Source organism: Eucyclogobius newberryi, unplaced genomic scaffold (assembly GCF_026437365.1).
Source record: "Eucyclogobius newberryi isolate DKJ021-1_F unplaced genomic scaffold, fEucNew1.0.hap1 SCAF_1, whole genome shotgun sequence".
NCBI lineage: Eukaryota > Metazoa > Chordata > Actinopteri > Gobiiformes > Gobiidae > Eucyclogobius > Eucyclogobius newberryi.
Genome location: NW_027315723.1, coordinates 6,105,977 through 6,133,095, shown reverse-complemented (window position 1 = coordinate 6,133,095; position 27,119 = coordinate 6,105,977). Strand labels below are relative to the sequence as shown.

At 43.0% G+C, this 27,119-nt stretch overlaps 1 protein-coding gene across 1 annotated transcript; it reads left to right on the top strand.

Moving 5' to 3' along the window:
* Nucleotides 1-237: 237 nt before the first annotated feature.
* On the top strand, nucleotides 238-26,927 carry clcn4 (chloride channel, voltage-sensitive 4). Its single transcript, XM_072449296.1, has 14 exons — nucleotides 238-411; nucleotides 14,932-15,089; nucleotides 15,157-15,256; nucleotides 16,369-16,556; nucleotides 19,402-19,524; nucleotides 20,199-20,405; nucleotides 20,548-20,628; nucleotides 21,145-21,417; nucleotides 21,887-22,159; nucleotides 22,871-23,057; nucleotides 23,789-23,990; nucleotides 24,913-25,109; nucleotides 25,359-25,575; nucleotides 26,652-26,927. The coding sequence occupies exons 1-14, from the start codon at nucleotides 396-398 to the stop codon at nucleotides 26,740-26,742; spliced, it is 2,313 nt and encodes a 770-aa protein (XP_072305397.1). The 5' UTR covers nucleotides 238-395; the 3' UTR covers nucleotides 26,743-26,927.
* The last annotated feature ends 192 nt before the right edge of the window (nucleotides 26,928-27,119 follow it).

Sequence of the window (27,119 nt, the reverse complement as noted above, 5' to 3'; positions counted from 1 at the left end):
AATTGTAACAAAATATGCAAATAACAATTAAAAGTAATATTCAAATCCAACTTTTTAACTTACATTTCAAAATATGCTTTCAGAAACATTTCCTAGTTAATAGAGTAGAATATAAATGATCAATGCAACAGTCTAAACAGTGTAAACAGTGTGAGTTGCTTTTAAATCCTGACTGTACGTGTGTTTACTGCACCAGCAGAGGACACTCCTTCACCACAGACAACCGCCGCCATTTTTGTAGTTTTCAGCGCAGGAGCAGCTGCTGTAGTACGTGGAAGTATAGATCCATCCCAAACCCGCGTTTTCTCCTCAAACCGGGGCTAAAATGATCGAACATTTAGTGAGCGTGTAAGTTTATAACCTACAAGATCCAAGGGACATCTTTAAACACAAACATGGAGGCGGCGGAAGGTAAGAAAACATGCTAGCTAGTCAGTGATGCTAGTTAGCTTCGGCTGCTAACGCGAACATGTCCAATGCGCAACGTTTGAATGGAGTGTATGATAATCTTTACATTTAAATGGTTGATTGATTGTAGAGGGATGAAAATGTTGCACTGCAGAATGTAGATGTGACTCGCGTGTTTAGCTAAAACTGCACAAATGGGCGTTTACGTGAGGTTTGTGCGTCTGGAAAATCAAACATATATATAATACATTTATTTTAGATTATGTATAATATGTATATATACTATATATATAATATATATATATATAATATATAATATGTATATATATATATATATATATATATATATATATATATATATACATATATGTATATATATACATGTATATGTGTGTATATATATATATATATATATATATATATATATATATATATATATATATATATACATACATACATACATACATACATACATACATACATACATACATACATACATACATACATATATGTATGTGTATATATATATATATGTGTGTGTATATATATATACACATACATACATACATACATACATACATACATGTATGTGTATATATATATATATATATATATACATATATATATATATATATACATATATATATATATATATATATATATATATATATATATATATATATATATATATATATATATATATATATATATATATACATAATCAGGGCACAATACTAACACAAGAACTTTAGATATGATGTCAATAACCATAAAATTTGGATTTTTGTTCTCACAATGATTGTAACTCTATATTGTATGATGTGGCATCTGTAAAACACAATAATAATTAGGCCCGAGCGCCACAAGCTGGCGAGAGGCCTATTAATCTCGTAAACATGCCCCTGGCAAGTACAGTGAACTAGCCCATGCCGAAGGCATGGATCATGCATACTTACTCCTGCTATGACAGAAATAGTCAACAATTAGTGAATGGGCTACGCCCATTCACTCATTGTTGACAACAGCAGCGCGAAGTGCTGCATTCCTCCAAAATCACTCCTGGCATCGTCCCGTACGCGAGAATCCATGCCGCAGGCATGGGCCATGCTTGTATCTGCTCAAATCAATGGAAGTCTATGGGGAGTGGGTGGGGCATCCCGACGGGAAAGGGAGTGACGAGCGCGTAAGCGCTCGTAATGATGATTCCACCCCATGGCGGCATCGGGAAGGCTTAGAGCTTTCAAATGATGTATAATTTGTTGTTATAGTGGAAACGGCTATATTGTTTTTGCTAAAAATATTATTAGGCCCGAGCGCCACAAGCTGGCGAGAGGCCTATTAATCTCGTAAGGCCGTGCGAAGCACGGCTGCGAAAGTGCGCACGTAGTGCGCACGAAATCGAGCGCGAAGCGCTCGCCCACTTCCAAACACTCACTAACGCACTCCTTCACTCACGCACGCCCCGTGCATACTAATTAATAGTAGGAAAATGGAACATTACCGTTGTAAACGGGCGAAGCCCGTGCAAAAGTGCGCACTAAACGAGCACTTTACATTCGCGGTCGTCATCCCAATGTAAAGCGCTCGTTTGCCCTAAGTAGCTCACGAATACGTTCCCCATCTCTTGCATGTTCCGTGCATATAAGCATGTAATGCAAAAATTGAACATTATTACTGTATAGAGGGCCAAAAACACAAAGTGGGCGGAGCCCACTCAAAATTAACGAAAGTACCCGTCAGTGACCAGGGACCCACACCATGAGGTAGGAAAGCGCGAGCGCTTTCCGAAAATGTATAGTTTATGATATTTGAAAAATGGGAAACATTGTTTTCGCATCGGAATATTATTAGGCCCGAGCCCCAGCAGGGCGGAGGGCCTATTGCTCCCGCAACGCTGCCGAAGGCAGCGTTGCAACTGTCTTACCAAACATGCGGGCGCAGCCCGCATGTTTTGTGCCCCGTCGCCCCTGGCAAGTACAGTGAACTAGCCCATGCCGAAGGCATGGATCATGCATACTTACTCCTGCTATGACAGAAATAGTCAACAATTAGTGAATGGGCGTAGCCCATTCACTAATTGTTGACAACAGCAGCGCGAAGCGCTGCATTCCTTCAAAAACCCTCCTGGCATCGTCCCGTATGCGAGAATCCATGCCGAAGGCATGGGCCATGCTTGTATCTGCTCAAATCAATGGAAGTCTATGGGGAGTGGGCGGGGCATCCCGACGGAATAGGGAGTGACGAGCGCGTAAGCGCTCGTAATGATGATTCCACCCCATGGCGGCATCGGGAAGGCTTAGAGCTTTCAAACGATGTATAATTTGTTGTTATAGTGGAAACGGCTATATTGTTTTTGCTAAAAATATTATTAGGCCCGAGCGCCACAAGCTGGCGAGAGGCCTATTAATCTCGTAAGGCCGTGCGAAGCACGGCTGCGAAAGTGCGCACGTAGTGCGCACGAAATCGAGCGCGAAGCGCTCGCCCACTTCCAAACACTCACTAACGCACTCCTCCACTCATGCACGCCCCGTGCATACTAATTAGTTGTAGGAAAATGGAACATTACCGTTGTAAACGGGCGAAGCCCGTGCAAAAGTTCGCACTAAACGAGCACTTTACATTGGGATGACGACCGCGAAGCGGTCGTCATCCCCATATAAAGCACTCATTTGCGCTAAGTAGCTCACGAATACGTTCCCCATCTCTTGCATGTTCCGTGCATATAAGCATGTAATGCAAAAATTGAACATTATTACTGTATAGAGGGCCAAAAACACAAAGTGGGCGGAGCCCACTCAAAATTATCGAAAGTACCCGTCAGTGACCAGGGACCCACACCATGAGGTAGGAAAGCGCGAGCGCTTTCCGAAAATGTATAGTTTATGATATTTGAAAAATGGGAAACATTGTTTTCGCATCGGAATATTATTCTTTCTTTCTTTCTTTCTTTCTTCTTCTTCTCGGGACCAACCCCCCTATTTTTCACCCAGTGAACATTGACGAAAAGTCACAAAAATTTGCACACCTCTAAAAATCGTGCCTCTCTACATTCTGGCTATTTCCCTTTTCTAAAATAAAAAAAATTGGCGCGTCAGCGCCACCAAATGTACCAAAAATGCATTGAGAGATGGGAAATGACCCAAAAAAAATCTGATCGTAGAATCATGAAATTTGGCGCAGAGGTAGATGGTGACAAGAGAAGTAAAAAATATTATTACGGCAACGCCGTCCCCCGAACCAAATGTCGGCCATATTGCTTCAAAAATGGCTAAACATGACTTCGGAGTCTTTCCAAACGTCGTACTTTTACGAACTCCTCCCAGGGCGTTGGCCCTAAAAAGCTGAAATTTGGTGAAAATGCTACTGAGGAGTGGGACATCAAAAGTTATCCAGTTACATTGATACCTCTCACGGTCTCTGTGCGGCGAAGCCGCAAACTGTAACTAAAATTTCAGAAATCTCCCATATTTAAAATTTCTGCCGTTTGCGCAGATAAAGTCCGAATTGCGTCAAATTAGAATCAGTTGTTAAACTCTTTGCCCTAAACCTACTTGAAGTGAAATAAATTCATTTGGCGCCACAGCGCCCCCTACAGATTTTATATGGAGGTTAAATGTTTAGTTTTGCGAAATTATATGAAATTTGACACACAACTCAATTTTAGCATCCCCATCAAAAAAGTCAATGAGACCCATGTCATAATTGTTATGGCGTTGCCGTAACGATGACCGAAACCTCCCATGTTATTCCAATGGGGCCAGAACATGTTTACACTTTAGACTTTCACAAACTCCTCCCAGGGCGTCAGCCCTATTAACCTGAAATTTGGTGAGACTCATCTTCAGGACCATCAAAAGTTATCCACATTTTCATTCAAAGAGTCACGGTGTCTGTGCGGCAAAGCCGCACATTTTGCCAAGAATTCAAAATAAAATTGCTTTTTGATGGTAAAACAAAGGGGAGAACATGTGACAGCGTCACAGATTCAGCAGTAGGCGTGATAAAAGGACAATTGGGGCGCGTTAGCGCCCCCTCCTCTTGCGGCGTGGCGGCGGTGTGGCGGCGGCGTGGCGAGGGCCGATCATTGCCGCTTGCGGCTATATTTATTATTATTTTTCTTGTTCTTCATCGCTTTGAACTCTAATTTGACCCCCTGAACATGCTCAAAAACTCACCAAACTTTGCCCAAAATTCAGAATCGGCGAAAAATTTAATTTTTTCTGGGCCATTTTTTTTTTCGTTAAAAAATGGCGCGACAGCGCCACCGACAAAAGTCAAAATACATTGCGCCTATGGGAGACGCCCCGAGGTCAACTTTGACGTAAAGCTATAAAATTCGGGACACGCATTCCTCTCGTGAGGACAAACAAAAAAAATCATTGTGGCCACGCCCCCAGACTTACCCTATGGCCGCCATCTTCCTTTGAAAATGAAAACACGCTGTGTTAGCCATTTTGTTCACGTCAAACTTTGACGAACTCCTCCTAGGGCGTTTTGCCCACCAACTTCAAAATCAGCGTACGTCCTCTGGACAAGTGGGGCATCTAAAGTTATCCAATTTTTTGAGATACCTTTTACGGTCTGTGTGCGGCGCAGCCGCAAAGTTGGACAACTTATTTTGGAATATTGCAGATCTAAAAATTGCTCCCATTTGATCAAAACCAGTCCGATTAGGACCAAATTTGAATCAGTTGTTAAACTTTCTAGTTTGGACCAGTTTAGGCTGACAAAATTGAAATGGGCGCGATAGCGCCCCCTACAGAGTGACCTTTAAATTAACATTGAAGGTCAAAAATTTGTTTTACCAAAATTTTCTAAACTTTACCCAAATTTCTATTTTGGCGTCCCGATCAAAAAAGCCAATCAGACAAATGCCTTAATTTTTACGGCGTAGTCGTAGCGATGACATAAATCTCCCATGTTATCCCTATGGGAAAACCGCTAAATCTCTCGAATATCCACATTTTTCTGTTTCAAACTTTGACAAACTCCTCCTAGTGCGTTTTGCCCACCGACCTCAAAATCGGTGTACGTCCTCTAGACAAGTGGGGCATCTAAAGTTATCCAAATTTTAAGGATAGCTTTTAAGGTCTCTGTGCGACGGAGCCTCAAACGTTTCCCAGAATTCTGACTATTTGGCCTTCAGAGTGGCCTAGAAACAATAGAGTTTTTCCAAATGACATGATATTTTGCACAAAATTCTAATTTGCCATCCTGATCATAAAAGTATGAGAGACAAAGTCATATTTTGTACGGCGTAACCGTAGCCATGACAGAAATATCCCATGTTATCCTTATGGGAAAATCGCGAAATCCCTCAAATCACCACATTTTTACGCTTTACACTTTAACAAACTCCTCCTAGGGCGATTGTCCGATCAAACTCATATTTAGGGAAAATCATCTATACAAGCGGGGCATCAAAAGCTATCCATATTTTTATTCTAAGTGCTACGGTCTCTGTGTGGCGGACCCGCAAATATATGTCAGAAATGGGAAAACAGCGAAATCTCTAAAATGACCACATTTTTACGCTTCACACTTTAACAAACTCCTCCTAGGGCGATTGCCCGATCAAGCTCATATTTGGGGGAAATCATCTACACAAAGGAAGCATCAAAAGTTAGTCATATTTTGATTCTAAGTGCTACGGTCTCTGTGCCGTGGAGCTGCAAATATACTGTCACAAATGGGAAAAACGCTAAATCTATGAAATGTTCAAATTTATGCTTCACACTTTAACAAACTCCTCCGTGGGCAATAGCTCGATCAAGCTTTACTTTGGGAAATATCATCTACACAAGCGGGGCATCAAAAGTTATCCATATTTATATTCTAAGTGCTAAGATCTCTGTGCAGCGGCGCAGCAAATTTGACTGACACTTGTGTTCATTTGCACTGGATTGGCCATGTCCAATGTGTCTCCGTCTGTCAAGTTCTTTTTTAATTCAACACACAATAAGGGCGCCATCTTTATCAAGTCGAAAGCGCAGAGTCGGAAGGCCGGCGGCCCGCGAGGGCCGTTGGATGCCGCTTGCGGCTTTAATTTTTCTTGTTCTTCATCGCTTTGAACTCTAATTTGACCCCCTGAACATGCTCAAAAACTCACCAAACTTTGTCCAAAATTCAGAATCGGCGAAAAATTTTGTTTTTTCTGGGCCATTTTTTTTTTCCTAAAAAAATGGCGCGACAGCGCCACCGACAAAAGTCAAAATACATTGCGCCTATGGGAGACGCCCCGAGGTCAACTTTGTCGTAAAGCTACGAAATTCGGAACACGCATTCCTCTTGTGAGGACAAAAAACAAATATTATTGTGGCCACGCCCCCAGACTTACCCTATGGCCACCATCTTCCTTTGAAAATGAAAACACGCTGTGTTAGCCATTTTGTTCACGTCAAACTTTGACGAACTCCTCCTAGGGCGTTTTGCCCACCGACTTCAAAATCGGCGTACGTCCTCTGGACAAGTGGGGCATCTAAAGTTATCCAATTTTTTGAGATACCTTTTACGGTCTGTGTGCGGCGCAGCCGCAAAGTTGGACAACTTATTTTGGGATATTGCAGATCTAAAAATTGTTCCCATTTGATCAAAACAAGTCAGATTAGGACCAAATTTGAATCAGTTGTTCAACTTTCTAGTTTGGACCAGTTTATGATGACAAAATTTAAATGGGCGCGATAGCGCCCCCTACAGAGTGACCTTTAAATTAACATTGAAGGTCAAAAATTAGTTTTACCAAAATTTTCTAAACTTTACCCAAAATTCTATTTTGGCGTCCCGATCAAAAAAGCCAATCAGACAAATGCCTTAATTTTTACGGCGTAGTCGTAGCGATGAGATAAACCTCCCATGTTATCCCTATGGGAAAACCGCTAAATCTCTCGAATATCCACATTTTTACGCTTCACACTTTAACGAACTCCTCCTAGGGCGATTGTCCAATCAAGTTCATATTTGGAGAATATCACCTACACAAGCGGGGCATCAAAACGTATCCATATTTTGATTCTAAGTGCTACGGTCTCTGTGTGGCGGACCCGCAAATATATGTCAGAAATGGGAAAACAGCGAAATCTCTGAAATGTTCACATTTACGCTTCACACTTTAACAAACTCCTCTAAGGGCAATAGCTCGATCAAGCTCATATTTGGGGAAAATCATCTACACAAGCAGAGCATCAAAAGTTATCCATATTTTTATTCCAAGTGTCAAGGTCTCTGTGTGGCGGACCCGCACATTTGACCGACACTTGTGTTCATTTGCACTGGATTGGCCATGTCAATTGTGTCGCCGTCTGTCAAGTTCTTTTTTAATCCAACACAATAAGGGCGCCATCTTTATCAAGTCGAAAGCGCAGAGTCGGAAGGCCAGCGGCCCGCGAGGGCCGTTGGATGCCGCTTGCGGCTTTAATTTTTCTTGTTCTTCTTCAGCGCTTTGATCTCTAATTTGACCCCCTGAACATGCTCAAAAACTCACCAAACTTTGCCCAAAATTCAGAATCAGCGAAAAATTTTATTTTTTCTGGGCCATTTTTTTTTTTGTTAAAAAATGGCGCGACAGCGCCACCGACAAAAGTCAAAATACATTGCGCCTATGGGAGACGCCCCGAGGTCAACTTTGGCGTAAAGCTACGAAATTCGGGACACGCATTCCTCTTGTGAGGACGAACAAAAAAAATCATTGTGGCCACGCCCCCAGACTTACCCTATGGCCGCCATCTTCCTTTGAAAATGAAAATACGCTGTGTTAGTCATTTTGTTCACGTCAAACTTTGACGAACTCCTCCTAGGGCGTTTTGCCCACCGACTTCAAAATCGGCGTACGTCCTCTGGACAAGTGGGGCATCTAAAGTTATTCAATTTTTTGAGATACCTTTAACGGTCTGTGTGCGGCGCAGCCGCAAAGTTGGACAACTTATTTTGGAATATTGCAGATCTAAAAATTGCTCCCATTTGATCAAAACCAGTCCGATTAGGACCAAATTTTAATCAGTGTTTAAACTTTCTAGTTTGGACCAGTTTAGGCTGACAAAATTGAAATGGCCGCGATAGCGCCCCCTACAGAGTGACCTTTAAATTAACATTGAAGGTCAAAAATTAGTTTTACCAAAATTGTCTAAACTTTACCAAAAATTCTATTTTGCCGTCCCGATCACAAAAGCCAATCACAAAAATGCCTAAATTTTTACGGCGTAGTCGTAGCGATGACAGAAACCTCCCATGTTATCCCTATGGGAAAACCGCAAAATCTCTCAAATTACCACATTTTTATGTTTTACACTTCAACGAACTCCTCCTAGTGCGTTTTGCCCACCAACCTCAAAATCGGTGTACGTCCTCTAGACAAGTGGTGCATCCAAAGTTATCCAAATTTTAAGGATAACTTTTACGGTCTCTGTGCGACGGAGCCGCAAACGTTTCCCAGAATTCTGACTATTTGGCCTTCAGAGTGGCCTATAAACAATAGAGTTTTTCCAAATGACATGACATTTTGCACTAAATTCTAATTTGCCATCCTGATCATACAAGTATGAGAGCCAAAGTCATATTTTGTACGGCGTAACCGTAGCGTTGACAGAAACATCCCATGTTATCCTTATGGGAAAATCGTAGAATCGCTCAAATCACCACATTTTTACACTTCACACTTTAACAAACTCCTCCTAGGGCGATTGTCCGATCAAACTCATATTTGGGGAAAATCATCTACACAAGCGGGCCATCAAAAGGTATCCATATTTTGATTCTAAGTGCTACGGTCTCTGTGCCGTGGAGCTGCAAATATACTGTCACAAATGGGAAAAACGCCAAATCCTTGAAATGTTCACATTTACGCTTCACACTTTAACAAACTCCTCCTAGTGCGTTTGGCTCACCAATCTCAAAATCGGTGTACCTCCTCTAGACAAGTGGGGCATCTAAAGTTATTCAAATCTTATGGATAACATTTACGGTCTCTGTGCAGCTGAGCCGCAAACTTTTCGCAGAATTTGGACTATTTGGCCTTCAGAGTGGCCTATAAACAAGAGTTTTTCCAAATGACATGACATTTTGCACACAATTCTCATTTGCCATCCCCAAATTAAAAGTATGGGAGCCAAAGTCATATTTGGTAAAGCGTAGCCGTAGCGATGACAGAAACATCCCATGTTATCCCTATGGGGAAACCGCAAAATCTCTCAAATGACCACATTTTTACACTTCACACTTTAACAAACTCCTCCTAGGGCGATTACCCGATCAAGTTCATATTTGGAGAATATCATCTACACAAGCGGGGCATCAAAAGTTATCCATATTTTGATTCTAAGTGCTACGGTCTCTGTGCGGTAGAGCCGCAAATATATGTCACAAATGGGAAAAACGCCAAATCCTTGAAATGTTCACATTTACGCTTCACACTTTAATGAACTCCTCTGTGGGCAATAGCTCGATCAAGTTCATATTTGGGGAAAATAATCTACACAAGCGGAGCATCAAAAGTTATCCATATTTTTATTCCAAGTGTCACGGTCTCTGTGCGCTGGAGCTGCACATTTGACCAACATTTGTGTTCATTTGCACTGGTTAAGCACAGCATTGTACATGTCCAATGTGTCGCTGTCTTAGTTCTTAGACAATTACGTTAGCGCCAACTCTGTAAAATGCAGAGAGCAGAGTCGGAAGGCCGGCGGCCCGCGAGGGCCGTTGGATGCCGCTTGCGGCTTTAATTTTTCTTGTTCTTCTTCAGCGCTTTGATCTCTAATTTGACCCCCTGAACATGCTCAAAAACTCACCAAACTTTGCCCAAAATTCAGAATCGGCGAAAAATTTAGTTTTGTCTGGGCCATTTTTTTTTTCGTTAAAAAATGGCGCGACAGCGCCACCGACAAAAGTCAAAATACATTGCGCCTATGGGAGACGCCCCGAGGTCAACTTTGGCGTAAAGCTACGAAATTCGGGACACGCATTCCTCTTGTGAGGACGAACAAAAAAAATCATTGTGGCCACGCCCCCAGACTTACCCTATGGCCGCCATCTTCCTTTGAAAATGAAAATACGCTGTGTTAGTCATTTTGTTCACGTCAAACTTTGACGAACTCCTCCTAGGGCGTTTTGCCCACCAACCTCAAAATCGGTGTACGTCCTCTAGACAAGTGGTGCATCCAAAGTTATCCAAATTTTAAGGATAACTTTTACGGTCTCTGTGCGACGGAGCCGCAAACGTTTCCCAGAATTCTGACTATTTGGCCTTCAGAGTGGCCTATAAACAATAGAGTTTTTCCAAATGACATGACATTTTGCACTAAATTCTAATTTGCCATCCTGATCATACAAGTATGAGAGCCAAAGTCATATTTTGTACGGCGTAACCGTAGCGTTGACAGAAACATCCCATGTTATCCTTATGGGAAAATCGTAGAATCGCTCAAATCACCACATTTTTACACTTCACACTTTAACAAACTCCTCCTAGGGCGATTGTCCGATCAAGCTCATATTTGGGGAAAATCATCTACACAAGCGGGCCATCAAAAGGTATCCATATTTTGATTCTAAGTGCTACGGTCTCTGTGTGGCGGACCCGCAAATATATGTCAGAAATGGGAAAACAGCGAAATCTCTAAAATGACCACATTTTCACGCTTCACACTTTCACCAACTCCTCCTAGGCCGATTGCCCGATCAAGCTCATATTTGGGGAAATCATCTACACAAATGGGGCATCAAAAGTTATCAATATTTTGATTTTAAGTGCTACGGTCTCTGTGCCGTGGAGCTGCAAATATACTGTCACAAATGGGAAAAACGCCAAATCCTTGAAATGTTTACATTTACGCTTCACACTTTAACAAACTCCTCCTAGTGCGTTTGGCTCACCAATCTCAAAATCGGTGTACCTCCTCTAGACAAGTGGGGCATCTAAAGTTATTCAAATTTTATGGATAACATTTACGGTCTCTGTGCAGCTGAGCCGCAAACTTTTCGCAGAATTTGGACTATTTGGCCTTCAGAGTGGCCTATAAACAAGAGTTTTTCCAAATGACATGACATTTTGCACACAATTCTCATTTGCCATCCCCAAAATAAAAGTATGGGAGCCAAAGTCATATTTGGTAAAGCGTAGCCGTAGCGATGACAGAAACATCCCATGTTATCCCTATGGGGAAACCGCAAAATCTCTAAAATGACCACATTTTTACACTTCACACTTTAACAAACTCCTCCTAGGGCGATTATCCGATCAAGTTCATATTTGGGGAGAATCATCTACACAAGCGGGGCATCAAAAGTTATCCATATTTTTATTCCAAGTGTCACGGTCTCTGTGCGCTGGAGCTGCACATTTGACCGATATTTGTCTTCATTTGCACTGGTTAAGCACAGCATTGTACATGTCCAATGTGTCACTGTCTTAGTTCTTAGACAATTGCGTTAGCGCCATCTCTGTAAAATGCAGAGAGCAGAGTCGGAAAGCCGGCGGCCCGCGAGGGCCGTTGGATGCCGCTTGCGGCTTTAATTTTTATTGTTCTTCTTCTGCGCTTTGATCTCTAATTTGACCCCCTGAACATGCTCAAAAACTCACCAAACTTTGCCCAAAATTCAGAATCGGCGAAAAATTTTGTTTTTTCTGGGCCATTTTTTTTTCGTCAAAAAATGGCGCGACAGCGCCACCGACAAAAGTCAAAATACATTGCGTCTATGGGAGACGCCCCGAGGTCAACTTTGTCGTAGAGCTACGAAATTCGGAACACGCATTCCTCTCGTGAGGACCAAAAAAAAATATTATTGTGGCCACGCCCCCAGACTTACCCTATGCCCGCCATCTTCCTTTGAAAATGAAAACACGCTTAGTTTGCCATTTTGTTCACGTCAAACTTTGACAAACTCCTCCTAGGGCGTTTTGCCCACCAACTTCAAAATCGGCGTACGTCCTCTGGACAAGTGGGGCATCTAAAGTTATCCAAATCTTTGGGATACCTTTTACGGTCTGTGTGTGGCGCAGCCGCAAAGTTGGACAACTTATTTTGAGATATTGCAGATCTAAAAATTGCTCCCATTTGATCAAAACCAGTCCGATTAGGATCAAATTTGAATCAGTTGTTAAACTTTCAAGTTTGGACCAGTTTAGGATGACAAAATTGAAATGGGTGCGATAGCGCCCCCTACAGAGTTGCCTTTGAGTGAACATTGATGGACAAAAACTGGTTTTACACAAATGTTCTAAACTTTGCCCCAAATTCTATTTTGGGGTCCCGAGCAAAAGGCCAATCAAACTTATGCCTTAATTTTTACGGCGTAGTCGTAGCGATGACAGAAACCTCCCATGTTATCCCTATGGGAAAGTTGCTAAATCTCTCGAATATCCACATTTTTCTGTTTCACACTTTAACGAACTCCTCCTAGGGCGTTTTGCCCACCAACCTCAAAATCGGTGTACGTCCTCTAGACAAGTGGGGCATCTAAAGTTATCCAAATTTTAAGGATAACTTTTACGGTTTCTGTGCGACGGAGCCGCAAACTTTTCCCTGATTTCTGACTATTTTGCTTTCAGAGTGGCCTATAAACAATAGAGTTTTTCCAAATGACATGACATTTTGCACAAAATTCTCAATTGCCATCCCCAAAATAAAAGTATGAGAGCCAAAGTCATATTTTGTACAGCGTAGCCGTAGCGATGACAGAAACATCCCATGTTATCCCTATGGGGAAACCGCAAAATCTCTAAAATGACCACATTTTTACACTTCACACTTTAAGAAACTCCTCCTAGGGCGAAAGCCCGATCAAGTTGATATTTGGGGAGAATCATCTACACATGCGGGGCATCAAAAGTTATCCATATTTTGATTTTAAGTACTAGGGTCTCTGTGCGGTAGAGCCGCAAATATATGTCACAAATGGGAAAAACGCCAAATCCTTGAAATGTTCACATTTACGCTTCACACTTTAATGAACTCCTCTGTAGGCAATAGCTCGATCAAGCTCATATTTTGGGAAAATAATCTACACAAGCGGAGCATCAAAAGTTATCCATATTTTTATTCCAAGTGTCACAGTCTCTGTGCGCTGGAGCTGCACATTTGACCGACATTTGTGTTCATTTGCACTGGTTAAGCACAGCATTGTACATGTACAATGTGTCGCTGTCTTAGTTCTTAGACAATTGCGTTAGCGCCATCTCTGTAAAATGCAGAGAGCAGAGTCGGAAGGCCGGCGACCCGCGAGGGCCGTTGGATGCCGCTTGCGGCTTTAATTCTTTCTTCTTCTTCTCGGGACCAACCCCCCTATTTTTCACCCAGTGAACATTGACGAAAAGTCACAAAAATGTTCACACCTCTAAAAATCGTGCCTCTCTACATTCTGGCTATTTCCCTTTTCTAAAATAAAAAAATTGCCGCGTCAGCGCCCCCAAATGTACCAAAAATGCATTGAGAGATGGGAAATGACCCAAAAAAAATCTGATCGTAGAATCATGAAATTTGGCGCAGAGGTAGATGGTGACAAGAGAAGTAAAAAATATTATTACGGCAACGCCGTCCGCCCAACCAAATGTTGGCCATATTGCTTCAAAAATGGCTAAACATGACTTCGGAGTTTTTCCAAACGTCGTACTTTTACGAACTCCTCCCAGGGCGTTGTCCCTAAAAAGCTGAAATTTGGTGAAAATGCTATTGAGGAGTGGGACATCAAAAGTTATCCAAATTACATTGATACCTGTCACGGTCTCTGAGCGGCGAAGCCTCAAACTGTAGCTAGAATTTCAGAAATCTCCCATATTTAAAATTTCTGCCGTTTGCGCAGATAAAGTCCGAATTGCGTCAAATTAGAATCAGTTGTTAAACTCTTTGCCCTAAACCTACTTGAAGTGAAATAAATTCATTTGGCGCCACAGCGCCCCCTACAGATTTTATATGGAGGTTAAATGTTTAGTTTTGCGAAATTATATGAAATTTGACACACAACTCAATTTTAGCATCCCCATCAAAAAAGTCAATGAGACCCATGTCATAATTGTTATGGCGTTGCCGTAACGATGACCGAAACTTTTCATGTTATTCCAATGGGGAAATCGCCAGAACATGTTTACACTTTAGACTTTCACAAACTCCTCCCAGGGCGTCAGCCCTATTAACCTGAAATTTGGTGAGACTCATCTTCAGGTGTGGACCATCAAAAGTTATCCACATTTTCATTCAAAGAGTCACGGTGTCTGTGCGGCAAAGCCGCACATTTTGCCAAGAATTCAAAATAAAATAGCTTTTTGATGGTAAAACAAAGGGGAGAAGATGTGACAGCGTCACAGATTCAGCAGTAGGCGTAATAAAAGGACAATTGGGGCGCGTTAGCGCCCCCTCCTCTTGCGGCGTGGCGGCGGCGTGGCGAGGGCCGATCATTGCCGCTTGCGGCTATATTTATTATTATTGTTGTTATTGTGGTGTATTTAAAAAAAAATAAAAAAAGTTACTGGAGCATTGTGAGAAAAAATTACGTCATTTTGTTTTATATTTATTCAATGTGTTGTGGATTTCCCTGCAGCAGCGAGTGGCAGTTCTGTGATGACTGAGGAGATGAACGGAGCCGGGAACCTAATGGACTTTTTGGATGAACCCTTTCCAGATGTTGCGACATACGAAGATTTTCACACCATCGACTGGCTCCGAGAAAAATCCAGAGACACAGACCGACACCGCAAGGTCAGAGAGGACACAGGGAGGGCATCTGACACACAGGGAGGGCATCTGACTGTTTTGTTTTCTGTAGATCACCAGTAAGAGTAAGGAGTCGCTGTGGGAGCTGATCAAGAGTTTACTGGACGCTTGGTCGGGATGGGTCGTTATGCTGCTCATAGGACTCTTATCAGGTCTGGACCGAACCAGGGACCGAACCAAGGACCGAACCAGGGACCGAACCAGAGACTGAACCAGGGACTGAACCAGGGACTGTACCAGGGACCGAACCAGGGACCGAACCAGGGACCGAACCAGAGACTGAACCAGGGACTGAACCAGGGACTAAACCAGGGACTGAACCAGGGACTGAACCACGGACTGAACCACGGACTGAACCACGGACTGAACCACGGACCGAACCAGGGACCGAACCAGGGACCGAACCAGGGACTGAACACCAGGGACCGAACCACGGACCGAACCACGGACCGAACCAGGGACCGAACCAGGGACTGAACCAGGGACCGAACCAGGGACCGAACCAGGGACCGAACCAGAGACTGAACCAGCGATTGAACCAGGAATTGAACCAGGGACTGAACAACACACTTGCCGGGTGCTCTTCCAGCTACGGTAGTCGGTAGGGACCACTAAACTAAATAAGGCCCCTGGAATCTGGTATAAACCCCGTCCCTCTGGTCTAAACTTGGTCTAAACCCTGTTCCTCTGGTCTAAACCCCGTCCCTCTGGTCTAAACCCCGTCCCTCTGGTCTAAACCTGGTCTAAACCCTGTTCCTCTGGTCTAAACCCCGTCCTTCTGGTCTTAACCCCGTCCTTCTGGTCTAAACCCCTTCCCTCTGGTCTAAACCCCGTCCCTCTGGTCCTAACCCCGTCCCTCTGGTCTAAACCCCGTCCCTCTGGTCTAAACCCCGTCCCTCTGGTCTAAACCCGATCCCTCTGGTCTAAACCCCGTCCCTCTGGTCTAAACCCCGTCCCTCTGGTCCAAACCTGGTCTAACCCCGTCCCTCTGGTCTAAACCCCGTCCCTCTGGTCTAAACCCGATCCCTCTGGTCTAAACCCCGTCCCTCTGGTCTAAACCCCGTCCCTCTGGTCTAAACCCCGTCCCTCTGGTCCAAACCTGGTCTAACCCCGTCACTCTGGTCTAAACCCGATCCCTCTGGTCTAAACCCGATCCCTCTGGTCTAAACCCGATCCCTCTGGTTTAAACCCCGTCCCTCTGGTCCAAACCTGGTCTAACCCTGTCCCTCTGGTCCAAACCTGGTCTAACCCTGTCCCTCGCTAGGATCCCTGGCTGGAGTCATAGACCTGGCCGTGGACTGGATGACGGACCTGAAGGAGGGTGTGTGTCTGTCCGCGTTCTGGTACAGTCATGAGCAGTGCTGCTGGACGTCCAACCAGACGACCTTCGCTGACCGAGACAAGTGCCCCGAGTGGAAGAAGTGGGCTGAGCTCATGATCGGGAGCGGTGAGGTGAGACCACCTAAATCAAAGACATAAGAGCGAACACACCACCAAAATAAGACGAGAGAAGACTAAACCCAGATGAAACCAAGACTAAACCAAGACCACCAACGTCACACACTAGAGAATATACATTTTTCTTTTTCATATTTTTGGCTGTTCAAAAAATAATATGGCACTTTCTTTGGTCGGCTTCACGATGCCACTATGTTGACGTAAAAGAGTCAGAGACACTGCTTCTTTTGCCTCTGTCTGTGCAGTTTAGTTTTGGTCTGTCTGTGCCGCTCAGGCTCGTTGCCATGTCAGATAAGGTCAGCGGTCAGCTGATCTCATCTCACATGGCTCATGGTACAGCGTTTGTTGTGTCAACTAGGGCTGTTACAAGCGATTATTTTAGTAGTCGTCTAGTCAGTTTTATTTTAGATTTAAATACATCCATCAATTTTCTACCGCTTGTTCCCTTTCGGGGTCGCGGGTGACTGGAGCCTATCCCAGTGACTTCGGGCCTTAGGCGGGGTACATCCTGGACAGTGGCCAACTTGTCGCAGGGCCAACACATATTTAAATACATATTTAATCAAATAAAGGTTAATCATCTTCATTATGAATTTTGTGCAAAATGCTATAAAACTCTCCAAAACTAACGCTGTGTCCACGCAGAGGACAGAGAAGTGTGGCCTTCCCCCCCAGTTAGAGATGATAGCATCATGCTGCTAACACAGAGCTAAGTTGGACTGGAGCTGTTGTTATTATTTCCTCCTCCTTTAAACCAGTCACTGTAGTAAAACACCATAGGCGAGCATCGCACACAAATGCTTTTAACCAGAAGGCTACAGGTCAACTTAGCTTTGTAAAAAAGCCCACATTTGTAAAAAAATAAAATACTAAATACATTTAAAAGAAAATGGCAAACTATAAAATATTTCAATAAACAAAAGCTTATCTTTTTTTTTTTACAAATTTGTTATTAATAATATGGGGACAGAAGAAAATATATTGGGACGGTTCAGTCTGGGTTTTGTGATGCGCCCCAAAAACGTCATTACAAATGAAAATCCAAATGGGTTTATTTTTTTTTGATACTTAATTAATAATGCCACTGTCTTTGTTATACAATGTATTTCTGTATGGGATCAAATTGTTGCAGTTTTATAGTCGACTAATTATGTTTTATTTTATTGGGATTATCAATGTGGACCACAGCAGAGAGGAGAAGCATGGAGCGAGTGGACTGAAAGATTATTTGAATCTCCCTTTTTACATATGATTCCATGTTTCTGCTGTTATTGTGTCTTGTTGATAAAACAGTTTGCGTCAAATGTAATTAAGATTATACTGTAGATACTCTCTAGTTTTGAGAGCTTGTGCTAGTGATGGCCAAATGAAGCCCCGTGAACCATTGGAGGCTTTAGCCAAATGTATCAATACGTTTACCTGGTCAGCCAGTCCCTCCCACATTCTGTTCAAATGCGGAAGGTAATGGCTGGTCAGGCAATCAATACATTTAAGATAAGATAAGATATTCCTTTATTGTCCACACATGGGGAAATGTCGGTGTTACAACGCAGTAGATACAGAGGAAAAGGACAGATAACTTATAGGAAGAACTCCTATAAACAAAACAAAAAACTCTTATTAACAAAACTCCTCTCATATCTTAATAGGGAATGGAGGAAATAATTAAATGAATAAAAAGATAAAGATAAAAATAAAATAATAATAAAGTAAATAATAATAAAATAAAGTAAAGTAAAAATAGCTAGCATAAGACTAAATAATACTAACACTAATGGTAATTTACATCAGTTATTTAATTTGCTTCATCTTGTGGTCAAAAAATGTAATTCATGTAAGATATTACAGTGTCACAAACCAAATAATAACCACTTTTTTTTTTTTTAAATAACACCAATAAACAAAATATAAATCATCTACCCGATGGTGCATAGATGGTGTGACATGGTACAACAATAAGGTCTGGTATGGCCTTGTTCTCACATTCTCCTGCTCCGAAGATGGATGCAACACCAGTCAGCCTCACAGACATCTATAGTAGCCATTTGTTTATTAGTATTTAACAATTGCAATATTTCATTGACCACGATGTTGTGCAACTTAATTTTAATTGAGAAACTTTTTAACATTAAACCATATCCAACCCAAACTTAATGATTAAGTTTGAGCTTTCCTAGACCCAGGCACTGCCACGGATCATGAGGCAAACCGTTTGCTTCAACGATACTTGGCCGCCTCATCCAGACGGTGACGGTGCTCCAGATAATCTTGATGGCGCTTTATATTAAAGCATACAAACCTGAGTAATAAACCTGAAATACTAAATTTAACTGCTATTCTAACTGTTTACCACTATCTGACACTGACTGAAACTACTAACCTACTACGCGCCGCGAGGCATTGTGCGCTTTTTTTTTAAATTGACACTATACTGAACCAGTCACGTGACAAGCGGCAAAAGTGAAGTAACAAACTTAACGCAAGCCTCGTAGCAGGGCCCCCCTTTAGTCCAGCCTTATGAAAAGTGCTACGTTCACAGTATTTTGTACCTAACATGTTGTCGGTGTAATCCCTCATTCGCCCAGGCGTGTTCCATAGTAGAAAAAGCTTCAGTTGTAGTCATCTGGACTCAGTTTGAAAAAATAGACGTTTCGACTCTCATCCAAGAGTCATTGTCAAGTCATTTGACAATGACTCTTGGATGAGAGTCGAAACGTCTATTGTCAAGTCATTTGACAATGACTCTTGGATGAGAGTCGAAACGTCTATTTTTTCAAACTGAGTCCAGATGACTACAACTGAAGCTTTTTCTACTACCTAACATGTTTTATTTTTGAAGGGTGCTGGAGCGTACGTCCTGAACTACTTCCTCTACACACTGTGGGCTCTCTTCTTCTCTTTCCTGGCCGTGTCGCTGGTCCGAGTGTTCGCCCCCTACGCCTGCGGCTCCGGAATCCCTGAGGTCAGAGCAGAGCCAGAGACTAAAGAGTATATCATCTGCCATCCATTTATGTGATCGATCTGTGACGGGGCAGATTAAATAACGCAAGCAAACCGCCCACAATGTTCTTGTGCTGGTTATTGGTGAAGTTAAGTTTTCAGTGGTGGTCGCCAGTGTTGTAATTACATCACAATTTAACTCGTATGTCAGAACGTCCTAGCGTCGTTCTAGGGTGTTTCTCCTGTCAGTGATGTTCGTTGTCAATTAGATATAAGCAACAGGCATGAACCACAAAAGGGACAGACAGATCAAAGTTTTTTATCCAAGAAGAACATGCATTTGTGTGGGATGATTTATCTTGGTGGTTTAAAAGAAAATGCATAAAACAATGTAGATCTGTGCACATCACTAGGGGCTAGACTACTGCAGTGAACATAGGAAAAGATAAAAATACACCCACCACAATTATAATCAACAATCAGCGCCCTGCATGAAAAATAATTTAAATGAATAATATCATATTACTTAATAATAATAAAGTAATCAGAGTAGCAGATTATTTTTAGGAGTAGTCAGTTTTCAATAATCTGATTACTTGTTCAATCTGACCAAGGTTGATGGTGGAAAATGTACTTTATCCACCTGAATTGCACCAGAACCAGTGTTCTCATCTCATCTCTTCTGTTTCTGCTCAGATTAAGACGATCCTGAGCGGCTTCATCATCCGGGGGTACCTGGGGAAATGGACCCTCCTCATAAAGACCGTGACCCTGGTCCTGGCCGTGTCCTCTGGGCTCAGTCTGGGAAAGGAGGGCCCTCTAGTGCACGTGGCCTGCTGCTGTGGCAACCTCTTCTGCTCGCTCTTCTCCAAGTACAGCAAGAATGAGGGCAAGAGACGAGAGGTAAAAGGAGAGGAGGAAGAGTAAGGGAGGAGGAGGAGTGATGGTGGCAGTAGAACAAGGATGAGCTAGAACCGCTGCTAGTGGAAGTAATTGTAGGAGTGGTAGTAATAATACTGATTTTGTTTTTGTCGTCGTTCTGCAGGTTTTATCAGCAGCAGCAGCAGCCGGAGTGTCTGTGGCCTTTGGAGCGCCCATCGGAGGAGTGCTCTTCAGTTTAGAGGAGGTATATTTGTTCTCTGTCATAAAATATGTTTTATGAACATTACCCCTCAGTTTGATAATTACGTGTAACATATTACTTAGGATGCACAATAATAATGTAATGCAACAATATTAGTTCTATATGTGATATGGCTGATAAATACTGCTATATTTAAGTGTTGTTTTTGACCCTAATTTGACCCCTTATCATAAAAAAATCTGACTTTACTGTCAAATGAAGAAAACACTGATGTTATTTTGCCATATATTTAGATTGTTGTGATAAATATTTGAATATATCAATACTTTTGCGATATATTGTGCAGTCCGACGTACGTGTATTAATTTGATCATATGTCCCAGTTTAACACAAAGAAGATACTGCTCTTTCACCTTACTGTCATTGACATCTAAATGCTGTCACTATATTTGAAAATTAGAGAATTTTTGAGCTCATGTCAAGAACAGGAGGGAGTAGCAGTTGTAGTATTGGTGGTTGTACTAGCATTAGCACTAATTGTCTCACTCTCTCGTTCAGGTGAGTTATTACTTTCCTCTGAAAACCCTGTGGCGGTCGTTTTTCGCCGCCCTGGTGGCCGCTTTTACGCTGCGCTCCATAAACCCGTTTGGAAACAGTCGCCTGGTGTTGTTCTACGTGGAGTACCACACGCCCTGGTACATGGCCGAGCTTGTTCCCTTCATTCTGCTGGGCGTGTTTGGAGGCCTGTGGGGGGCGCTGTTCATCAGAGCCAACATCGCCTGGTGCAGATGCAGGAAGACCACTCTTCTTGGGAAATATCCGGTCATAGAGGTACGGTGTAGATCTGTGTTTAGTCCTGGTATGGTTAGGGTTAGACAGTTTGAGTTAACCCTGGTTTAGTCCAAGTTTAGTCCTGGTTTAGTCCTAGTTTAGTCCAAGTTTAATTCTGGTTTAGTCCAAGTTTAATTCTGGTTTAGTCGAAGTTTAATTCTGGTTTAGTCCAAGTTTAATTCTGGTTTAGTCCTAGTTTAATTCTGGTTTAGTCCTAGTTTAGTCCAAGTTTAATTCTGGTTTAGTCCTAGTTTAGTCCTGGTTTAGTCCTAGTTTAGTCCAAGTTTAATTATGGTTTAGTCCTAGTTTAGTCCAAGTTTAATTATGGTTTAGTCCTAGTTTAGTCCTGGTTTAGTCCTAGTTTAGTCTTGGTTTAGTCCTAGTTTAGTCCTAGTTTAGTCCTGGTTTAGTCCTAGTTTAGTCCTAGTTTAGTCCTGGTTCAGACCTTGTATAACATCTCTGTCCTCAGGTGCTGGCGGTCACGGGCCTCACAGCGCTCCTGGCCTATCCAAACCCGTACACCCGGCGCTCCACGTCTCAGCTGATCTCGGAGCTGTTTAACGACTGCGGTGCGCTGGAGTCTTCTCAGCTCTGCGATTACATCAACAGCAACAGCACCAGCCGCCCCGTGGACGACATCCCCGACCGCCCCGCGGGCCCTGGAGTCTATTCAGCCCTGTGGCAGCTCACCCTGGCCCTGGTCTTCAAGATCCTCATCACTATCTTCACTTTTGGCATGAAGGTACGAGAACAATCAGGTCACTGGAGCAAGGAGAGAACCCACCGAAATGATTTATATCAACACCAGAGACTATAACTCTGCACTTCTCAGTTTGGAATCTCTTAAATGCATTGGGTCTGAATAATGCATTATGAACTAGAAATATAATAGTTTTGGTGTTGATGCGAGTGCCCTTCTTAGCTAAACGGGAAACGGCAGATGCTAATGTGTGATAGCTTTGGAAATACAGAGGTTAAATCAGCGTTTGGTGAGAAATTGGAATTTTATTTTCACATCTGGCTTTTGCCATTGCCTTCTCAGATTAGCAAAAGTTGTTTAGTTTTAATCTGTTTATTTGCGATGCAGAGAGCAGATAACTTCTGAGCAACACAGTTCCTAATGTCTGAAAATCAAATGCTCAACATAAATGAGATGTCGCTTATCCATCTTTGCCAAAAGTCTGGTTATGTATGAAGCTCTATCGCCACGCTATTGCTAATAGCTAAAAAGTAGCTAATAATTGTTACAATAATTAATTTCTAATAAAAGCTGCAAAGTTTTAGTATGCAAAATGTCCCCCTGATGCCGCTCTCACCTATTCATTTCTTTTAGTTGCTGTAGGCTTGGAAAAGACAAGTATTTGAGGGCAAAGTCAAATTGTGTTTGGTGTTTATCACACTCTGAGTTCTCTGTTCATGTAAACATAGTGACTACTCCCTTCGTCTCTGTCAGATTCCTTCTGGACTCTTCATCCCCAGCATGGCAGTTGGGGCTATTGCGGGTCGAATTGTGGGCATTGCGGTGGAGCAGATGGCATATCATCACCATGACTGGATCATCTTCAGGAGCTGGTGTCGCCCTGGGGCCGACTGTGTGACCCCTGGACTCTACGCCATGGTGGGAGCTGCCGCCTGTCTGGGTAAGGGCCAAAACTGTGAATTTCACAAGTAACTTGGAAAATATCATGACAGACTTTCTCTCTTCTATTAAAGGACACATTAACAAAAGTAAAGGTTTTGGGGGGTGAGTGTGCGCATGCGCTTTAAAAAAAAAGAGACTAACAGTCGCTTAAGTTCTCAAATCTGTGAAAATCCTCTATTATTCCTTTAAATGTTTCAGTCAAAGTAAAAAGATGCATTGCAGGGCACAATGAGCCGTCGACCCAAATGTTGAAATCCCCAAGAATTAAAACATTTTCCAGATTTATAATAGAAGATAAAATGTCACTAAAGTCCTTTAAAAAGACAGCAGCACGACACTAAACTAAACTTGAAGAACCAACCTTGATCATCTGTGGTTCAAAAGAAGTGAAAGTTTGCGATGTGTAACTTTCCTGGAACACAACCACAAGTCCTCCTCTGCGTAATATTTCCTTAAAATATTCAGAACAACGTATAAAAAATATCGGCCTAATATCGTTTATCGGCCCATGTTTTTCCTACAATATTAGTATTGACTTAAAATGTCCATATTGTTGCACCATTATGCTGCTTACTACTACTACTACTGCTAATACTGCTAATACTACTACTGCTACTTCTGCTACCACCCCCCCTCAATAGTGTGAGACTTGTCACCTCGTTTTTTCCCTGGCTGTAGATGTAATAGTTTTAGTCGTAATCTGATTGCAGTCCCCCCTCTCTCCTGCAGGCGGCGTCACTCGTATGACCGTCTCTCTCGTGGTCATCATGTTCGAGCTGACTGGAGGTCTGGAGTACATTGTTCCTCTAATGGCCGCTGCGGTCACTAGTAAATGGGTCGCTGACGCTTTCGGAAAAGAGGGAATCTATGAGTCTCACATCCAACTCAACGGGTACCCGTACCTGGACGTACGCGACGAGTTCACACACAGGTGCGATCAGAAGTACTATTAAAGGTGCCATAACATGCTTTTTTCACGTTTCGTAGTCTATCCTAAGTGTATAATTTATATTAATAAGGGTTGTGCAACACCCTTAACATAATAGTTAAGAAATATCACCCAGACCTTGGACCTCCTCACCAACCCGGAAATGCAAACGGCTTGGTTTGATATTCGCCCCCACCCTTGCGAAGAGCAATCTGGCTCCCCCGCCCAACCCGTGACGTAGTCTCAGAGAGCGCGTGTGTGCCCCGCCCACCCGTGACGTAGCCCCACAGCTGTCTGCTCCGCGCTGCGCCGCTCCTGCCGCGCGACTGAGTGAGAAACGATAGAACTTCAGATCAACACTACTTTGAGACTAAATAAATCTGGTGTTTATTCTACAGCGTGCGCAGAACAGATATGTGTGTGTGTGTGTGTGTGTGTGTGTGTGTGTGTGTGTGTGTGTGCGTGTGTGTGTGTGCGTGTGCGTGCATGTTATGGGACCTTTAAGTCAATTCAATTCATTTTTGTAACGCCCAAAATCACACCAACGGTTGCCTCTGAGGGCGACAGTGACAAACAGATTAAACAATGTCTGTATTACTGCTACCACTACTCCTCAAAGGGCTTTCCAGGAGTGACATGTTTATAACAGCTACACACACAGCCTGGCACTAATGTAAACCGTCTATCCTATTCATTTTAAAGAGGCCATGAGAAAAAGTGAAATGCTAATTCTGAGGGGACCAAAAGTTTGATTCAGAGCCTATTAAGAATATGTCCACTTAACATCTGAGAGCAGACTGAAATCTGAACTTTCAGAGGTCTAAACAACAGGGTGAAACGTTTATACAGAAAAAGCCCACATGGAGACACAGGAGATTAAGACAGGAGCGAACCTATAGATCTGACCTCCCGCTCTCCTCCACAGGACCCTGGCAGCGGACGTGATGAGGCCCAGGCGGAGTGATCCTCCTCTGGCTGTGCTGACCCAGGACAGCACCACGGTGGAGGACGTGGAGGCGCTCATCAAAGACACTGACTATAATGGCTTTCCTGTGGTTGTGTCCCGAGAGTCTGAGAGGCTCATCGGCTTCGTGCAGCGCAGGGACCTCACGCTCGCTATAAGTACGAATGTATAGTAACTTCAACTGTACACGGGTTTATTCCCGGTCCAGCCCTGATTTAGTTCCGGTCTAAACTAGCTTAGACCAGGGCTAAAACAGGACAAGAACAAGACTACTGGTTAACATGGCTCAAACCAGGAAAATTGTGAACGTCTACATAGCCGTTGCTGGCTATGACGTCTCTCTGTGACAATAGCCTCTGTGACGTCTTCCTCCAGACATATGTCTCATATCTTCTCCTCCTCCTCAGAGAGCGCTCGTCAGAAGCAGGACGGCGTGGTGAGCAGTTCTGTGGTTTATTTCACTGAAGATGCTCCCATGCTTCCCGCGTCCAACCCTCAACCTCTGAAACTGCGGCGCATCCTGAACCTGAGCCCGTTCACCGTCACCGACCACACGCCCATGGAGACCGTGGTGGACATCTTCAGGAAGCTCGGACTCAGGCAGTGTCTCGTCACCAGGAGCGGGTAAAAAACAGAAGCTATTCTACTGTAGGCTTTGTCAAAGCTTTGTCAAAGTACCTTGTAGTGTGCAGGGGAGGGAGTTTTTTTTTAGGTATATAAAAATATCATTGATTAATTAAATAAATAAATAGCCGTTATGATTTGTAACTCAATGAAATGCCACATAAAACAATGGAGATTCATTCAAAATGACTTGGCTAATGGTGCGTGACATTATGCTAGCAGCTGTTGAAAGCCGTGACTTCTTTCTCTCTGTAAAGTGCTCGTGATATGCAGCGAGACGGCATTGCGGTAAAACTTGTAAAAGGGTGCAGAAAACATGGAGTTGCACCCCGCTATGGTCTTAATAAGATGGCTAGGCTTCATTTAAAGTGTAATATATGCACTATAGCAATTGCTCAGCAGTCTTAAACACATCTGTCCATCCATCCATTTTCTTCCGCTTATCCAAGGCCGGGTCACGACTGCAGCAGTCTTAAGCAGACTTCCCTCACCCCAGACATTTCGTCCAGCTCCTCCGGGGTGTTGCCTCCTCAGACCAGGTATACCCTCTTCCTCCTCGGGTCAAGCAGGAATTAAACTCTTTGGAAAGCTACTCCCTTGTGACTGAGCTCTTCACAATAACTCTTAATGTAGCGCCCTGCCATTCTGTGGAGGAAACTCATTTTGACCTCTTGGATACATGATCTTGTTCTTTTATGCACTGGAAACTTGACTTAGAAGAAGTGTAGAGTGGATTTAAAATAAAAATGAAAAAAGTTTGCACTTTACAATTTTAAATAAGGGTAAAGCTGCACTTTTGTGATTCATTTGACAGACATTCCACATTTGTCTGACAATTCAACCTCAACTAACACGTTTAAGACATAATGTCGGTGCATTCGGGGCACTCAAAAAATATGTACTTTTCTTTTCTTTTTTTTCAATATCGTCCATCTTAAGTCTGACTTACTGCCGGCAACGCCGCTCCTGCCTTCTCCAGATCCACACAGCACACGTGGGCTGGTTATGCAAACTCGATAACTCGAGAGTTTAGAGCTGGTCGTCTTCATTTAAAGTTTATCGTTGTGTCGTTTCAGCCGTCTGTTGGGAATCATCACAAAGAAAGACGTCCTCCGCCACATGGCCCAGATGATGAACCAGGATCCAGAGTCCATCATGTTCAACTAGTCCAGGACTGAACCAGGACTGAACCAGGACTGAACCAGGACTGAACCAGGACTGAACCAGGACTGAACCAGGACTGAACCAGGACTGAACCACCACCCAACCCTGACCAAACCAGTTCAACCTAGATACTAAGTTTTAATCACTTGAAAATATCAATTAAGTTGCTGCTAATTTGACTTAAAGCTCATATATTATTCTGCAAAACACCCTATTCTGCTACAATGTGATCAAATGTTACACAGTGGGGCTTTAACCCTGTTCTAATGGAGTGTGGTGTTTTGTTTCATTTGCACACGTCTGTAAGTCTGAGTACGGCAGAATACAGAGCTTCTAACACTAGAACACTGGACCCTGACGCTGTGTTTATTTAAATGACT

Coding starts and splice junctions, on each gene's coding strand:
- clcn4 (XM_072449296.1), top strand. Junction 19,525..20,198: donor GCGGCTCCGGAATCCCTGAG/GTCAGAGCAGAG, acceptor GTTTCTGCTCAG/ATTAAGACGATCCTGAGCGG. Junction 23,991..24,912: donor CGCGACGAGTTCACACACAG/GTGCGATCAGAA, acceptor TCTCCTCCACAG/GACCCTGGCAGCGGACGTGA.